At 35.7% G+C, this 5963-nt stretch overlaps 1 protein-coding gene across 1 annotated transcript; it reads left to right on the forward strand.

Moving 5' to 3' along the window:
* The first annotated feature begins 3190 nt into the window (after positions 1-3190).
* On the forward strand, positions 3191-5615 carry LOC308685254 (putative ribosome biogenesis protein RLP24). The gene is made up of 4 exons (XM_081356921.1): positions 3191-3351; positions 4273-4386; positions 5319-5391; positions 5471-5615. The coding sequence occupies exons 1-4, from the start codon at positions 3271-3273 to the stop codon at positions 5536-5538; spliced, it is 336 nt and encodes a 111-aa protein (XP_081213047.1). The 5' UTR covers positions 3191-3270; the 3' UTR covers positions 5539-5615.
* Positions 5616-5963: the final 348 nt, after the last annotated feature.

Genomic DNA, 5963 nt, shown 5'->3' on the forward strand with positions numbered 1-5963 from the left:
TGAGAAGCATTAAAATTCAGCACAGAATTCTCTGTTATAAACCAAATCAGATCAAATAACACCGACATGGAAACCAGGAGAAACATTGTGCCATGAGCGAACAAGTTATAGAAGGCTTTACAATTCACAAATCACCAACATTCACCACAGATTTACTGTAGTAACACCAACTGTAACCATGGTATTGTGGCAGAAATAGTCAGATGCTTTTACATTATCCATTTCAGGGTTCGTACAACCCTTTGAGAGTGAAACGAACGTTTTCCGTTTGCCAAACGAGATCAGCTTGTTCCGATATTTTAAGGTTTTAAGCATGTTCGTTGAGTTAGCTGTGATATTGCGCGCAGTTAAGATTCGGTTTTTGATTCATTTAGACTTTTCAAGGACTTTCAAGCGCTTCACACAACTTTTTTCAGAACTTAAAAGCTCTAAATATCACCCAATTTAAATGTTATTTTTTAATGTGTCGAACAAAAACATTTGTTCATCCTTCAAAGATTGTCCCCATTTGTAAAACTAAAAGAATTGGGAAAACTAACACTTGGTGGCAAACTTTTATTTAAGATAAAAAGACATGAAATTACTGCTATAACCAGTAGATGGCAGCAGAGGAGCACATATTGTCTTAGCCATTTCCACTCCCAAATATATATTTTTTCAATGTTTTGCTTTTAAATTTGTATTTAGACATTATGAATCATCAAGAATTAAATTATCAAAGTTTGGCAACTTTTGTTCTGAAATATGAAGCGGGAAAAGTCACGGCCACGTGGTGAAAGTTTGATCTCTCAGAATATGTAGACGTTGTAATTACAAGTTTTATAAACACATGAATCGTTATGGTAATGACGACATGGCGTGAACCCAACTGAAGTTCAATCTGTCCCTCAGATTGTTCGTTTACGGTAAGCAACCGATATTGTTATTTTGTGGTGTGTTTCGCTGTTTTTGTTGGTTTTATACGAACTGAGGGACTTGAAATTTCAAATCTTGTTTTTGTACCTTTTTTCTGTAAGAGTGAAAAAAATAACCCAAAAAAGGTGATGTCGGTTCACCAAACTAAAAGCTTTATAAGACGTCGACGGCCTTATGATGGGAGGATCGTTTGCAATATGAAAGATGTCTAATCCAAAGAGTGAAATGGAGAAATTATACAGAGCTGTTACCTCCAAAGATAGAAACTATATATTTCTGTATATTTGAAAGTGCCAAAAGTAATGCATTTCAGCTTTACGTTAATTTTCTCACACTAGTTCCAGCGCTCAGATTTTTGCGCTGTATTTTTCTTTAGGCCGCCATTTTAGAAGTTAGTGACGCGGCGGGTGTGACGCACGCTAGAATCCAAAGAGTTGTTTGCCTCTTTCACTGGGTTGAGCTTACGATTTCAACATCGAGTATGATTGTGATTGTGTGATTTTGAGTGTTTGTATGAAGTGTGGCTGAACTACATTTGCAGTATTTACTGTTGTGCGAACAATATTTTATAACGTGACTTGGGAAAATATAATCATAGAGTTTTGAAACAACCCTTTAGATCGAGGTGAAACAAAATCATCTTTTCAGAAAGCAAATTAAATCTATACCAAAGATTGATACGGTCGCCCCTGTGTAGACTTGACTAGACTTTTGCTTTTGTAAAGTTGCATAATGTTTTGACTACGATCACACATCTTTAAACCTTCAGAAAACCTGTTTTAAACCCTTTTTTAGCGTATTGAACATGTGCCGTGCCAAACCAATCTCAAACAATGTGAATTTACTCCTGAATGTAAAAAACTACCACAAAAACTTTTAATTAGGGCTGTAAATGCTTAAAAATGCTCTGTATTTTTTCCAGTGTTTTTTTATTTTTTATTCTTATGAGTGATTTTGAACTTGTCATTTGTGTTTATAATGTTTTGCTTGTTCATATTGAAGGATTTTGCTCATTGAATGTCCCTGAACAGCCAAAGAAATGTGTTTTATACTCTGAGTCAGGAACTTTAATGGGCTTTTAGTTTGATATTATCATGATTTGCCTGTTGATTTATTATAATTTGTATTATGATTATTTAAGCCCTTCATGTTGAGCATGTTGTACCAGTTTGATTCCATTACATGCCAAAAAAGTGGTCAGAACAATGCACATTATAATAAAATATTTCTCAAAAATAACTGTTTGACTCATTCATTTTCCTTTTTAGTTAGTTAGTAATCACCCCCTTTTTAATGTCACGCTTTTTGTAAATGAGTTTAATGCCAGTGATGTTTAGTTTGAATTATTACACTTAACTGCATTAAAATATTAGATTTTTCAAATATAGGACTACGGTAAAGCAATGATTGGAGAAACGAAGCTTTTCGAAAGTATGAATCAATTGAACCGAGTCGCAAAATGATTCACTCGAAACGCCGCGCGCTGGCGCCCCCTGCTGGTCAGATCAGTGTAAATGCAATGAAAACTAATGCCAAACATTTTACAAACCAATTACAAATGTTTAATTAAAAGTGTATTAACAAATCATCTGTTACCATCAAATATGAAGTGTCTGTATAATATGTGTTATTTAATTAATTAAATTGTAGGGCTTGTCTTATGGAGAGCTAGAGACAATCAACTAAAATGCTTCCTTTTTATTTTAGTCCTACAAATGTATCATTAAAAATGTCTACAAATTGATATAAAAAAATGTAATATAAATAATAATATAAAATACAAAAACAAGTGGCGAAACATTGGAAATTTGAAACGTTTCGAAACCGTTCATCACTACTGAAATTACGATTTTACACAAAACCACTTAAAATTAAGCAATTAAAACAATTGGGATATAAAGTATCTATCTGTCTGTCTGTCTGTCTAAAATTGGAATAATTCAAACAGAAGTAAAATAATTTCGTTCAGTCACAGTGTATGTTCTGTAAAAAATCCATTTGAACTTGAAAACTGAAGTTTAGTTGTTTGCCTTAATTGTTTTTAAATGTATAATCAAATATTGTGTCTGGTTGAATCTCGTATATAACTTAAAAAAATAAAGTTGTTGAAAGGGTCAAATTATTTCGATGAGTTAAAGTAACAGGAAAACATACGTCGCCATGATTTATTACTCATATATTATATTGTACAGTGTGACTGTGAGGTAATGCCACTCCAGGCCTCTCAGTGGCGCTAGAGCCTGTGCGCTGCGTGATGACGTCATGCGCCGGAAGCGGAAGGAAAGCGTCCTCTTTTCCGCCTGTGTTCGCAGCGCTGCGACACATGTGCGAGTTAAATAATAATAACTAATCAAAATGCGTATCGAGAAGTGTTATTTCTGCTCGGCCCCGGTGTATCCGGGACACGGGATGATGTTTGTGCGCAACGACTGTAAGGTAAACACTCGGTCGATGCCTATCACTGGCGTGTGTGTGTGTGTTTATATCAGTGTGTGTTTATGTCAGACGGACGATGAATGTCATTTCAACGATTAGTTTAACATTTATGCTTCATATTGTTTATTATTAACGAATTAGATGTTAATTAGGTGTTTTTGTACGAGTTCACATATTCATATGTGTGTTTTTATGAACGATTGTACGTGTCGACACTCGACAGTAACAGTTCAATATCATAATACATATAATGGAAACATGGGAAAATCATGTTTCACATAATTTATAAAATAAGTTTACGTAATAGATAACAATTTTACTTAATCATTAATTTACTAAAATACAAATTTATACAATTTTATTTAATGTGGTATTATTTACACTACCGGTCAAAAGTTTTGGATCGGTAATATTTTTAAAAGAAGTCTCTCCCACTATTTATTTTACAAACTTCTATTTCAGATAAATACTGTTTTTTTTTTTATTCATCAAAGAACCTTGAAATAAAAATGTAAATAACTGTTTTCAACATTGATAATAATCATAAGATCTTGAGCATAAGATCATCATATTAGAGTGATTTCTGAAGGATCATGTGACACTGAAGACTGGAGTAATGATGCTGAACATTCACAGGAATAAATTACACTTTACTATATATTCACAAAGAAAACAGTTGATTTACATTGGAATAATATTTCACAATATTATTTGTAAAATGTAACTTTTTTTATCAAAAAAATGCAGCCTTGGTGAGCAGAAGAGACTTCTTTTTTTTTTTTAAATTAACTGGTAGTGTGTATTGTACTATAATTGTGAATATATTATCACATGATAGTATGATGTCCAGAATAAGCCTCTGGTAGTTCTCACAGGTCTGTGTTTATCAGTGTGAGTCCTGACAGGTTTGTGTTTGTGAAGTCTTTCAGGTTCTGCAGATCTAAATGCCACAGAAACTTCAAGAAGAAGCGAAACCCGAGAAAGACCAGATGGACCAAAGCCTTCAGGAAGTCAGCGGGCAAAGAGCTGACGCTGGTGAGAGACGCCACACACCTGCACCTGTTAGACTGCGCTTATGTGAGCGAAGAGGTTCTGCGACGTGAACTAGCCTCCAGTACCTTATTGCTTTTATAAAACGGTTACCACACAATACACATATTAAAGCTGAAAAATAAGTATCAATGCAACTTTCATGAAGTAAAATCTCTAAAAGCCTTCCTTCCGCTGGAACAAGCAGACCCACTCTGGCCGTGAACAGCAACAGAAGTGACACTATTTCTCCGTTAGATGGCGGCAAACACCGTCTTTATGAGTGAGTCAGTAGAGAAGACTTTTATATTGAAAGGACTGAAACTTGTGAACTGAACATGGAGAAGCAAGAGCAAATGACTAGCGTGTCATGGCACGGGGAAACCCCATCACTGTTAAAAGGACAAGATATCGCTGCGGACATTCAGATTTATTATTAAGGATATAGTCTGACCTGAAGGAATATTACATATCTACTGTTAATGCAGATACACTCACTTACTCGATCTCTCACAATACTCTACTCTATAAGCTTGAACAATATCAATGAGAACACATGTTTTTTAAGTTGCTGCATTTTTACATCACAAACTATAAATAAATAATAAATAAATCACATGTACCTCGTGGTGAACGTGTATCGTGTCTTATTGCACAGCTAGAAAGGGCATTGTTATTGCACAATTAACCACGGTATAGACCATAAAACCAGCAATAAATAACAATAACCAACAGTAGATAGTAATATAAAACAATAAATGATATAAATTACCCAGAGACAACCATACGTGTTTGTACTAATTCTAATGGAGTTTAAACCGATTGAGTGGACATTTGTGCTCTCGATATCTCCCACCTGGAGACAGAAGCACAGACTCCGCATGACCAGACTCAACGACTGTTATAATCTCATTAATGCTGGTGATTGTGTTTGACAGGATAACGCGCTGGAGTTCGAGAAGCGCAGGAATATTCCCGTCAAATACAACAGAGAGCTGTGGAGCAAGACGAGTGAGTGCGCCGGCTTTACCGTGGTGTTACTGAGGTGAAATGACCCACTCTTAACCTGAACTGTGTTTGTGTTGAACAGTGGCGGCGATGAAGAAGGTCGAGGTCATCAAGACCAAGCGTCAGGCTCGCTTCATCATCAACAGGTGAGCTCGACATATAACATCTGTGTTTTTCTGAAATTCAGGGGCAATATTTGTACGCACATTTGGGGATATCGCTTAAAAACCCTGCAGAGATGCGCTTAAATTCTAAACATGTGCATAAACCACTTATTCGCTCAGTTGTTTTATCCGATTTTAAGACGGAAGCACATTCACTGAATAAATCCCTCAAACATCATGTGACTTTGCCTCAGAGGCTGTGATTGGATAACTGGAGTTACCAGCGGACCAATGGCATCGCAGCATCTCAAATGTTGGTTTGGTGTCAATTGCCTAATACACACACTCTTGACCACTTGTCTACTTGACGTATGTCCTCTAATTGGCTCAAGTGTTCAAGTAGGCGTAAAGACTGCAAGTGTGTAGAACGCTTTGTAGTCGCCGTGTAACTAACAGAAGACACACATTTAA

The sequence above is a fragment of the Scardinius erythrophthalmus genome, assembly GCF_964197995.2.
Source record: "Scardinius erythrophthalmus genome assembly, chromosome: 24".
Taxonomy (NCBI): domain Eukaryota; kingdom Metazoa; phylum Chordata; class Actinopteri; order Cypriniformes; family Leuciscidae; genus Scardinius; species Scardinius erythrophthalmus.

What these genes read in the sequence shown, in the direction of transcription:
- LOC308685254 (XM_081356921.1), top strand. Translation starts at nt 3,271, where the DNA reads ATGCGTATCGAGAAGTGTTATTTCTGCTCGGCCCCGGTGTATCCGGGA. An exon ending in TTGTGCGCAACGACTGTAAG is followed by an intron (nt 3,352 to 4,272) that starts GTAAACACTCGG and finishes GTGTTTGTGAAG; the next exon opens with TCTTTCAGGTTCTGCAGATC. An exon ending in AGAGCTGTGGAGCAAGACGA is followed by an intron (nt 5,392 to 5,470) that starts GTGAGTGCGCCG and finishes TGTGTTGAACAG; the next exon opens with TGGCGGCGATGAAGAAGGTC.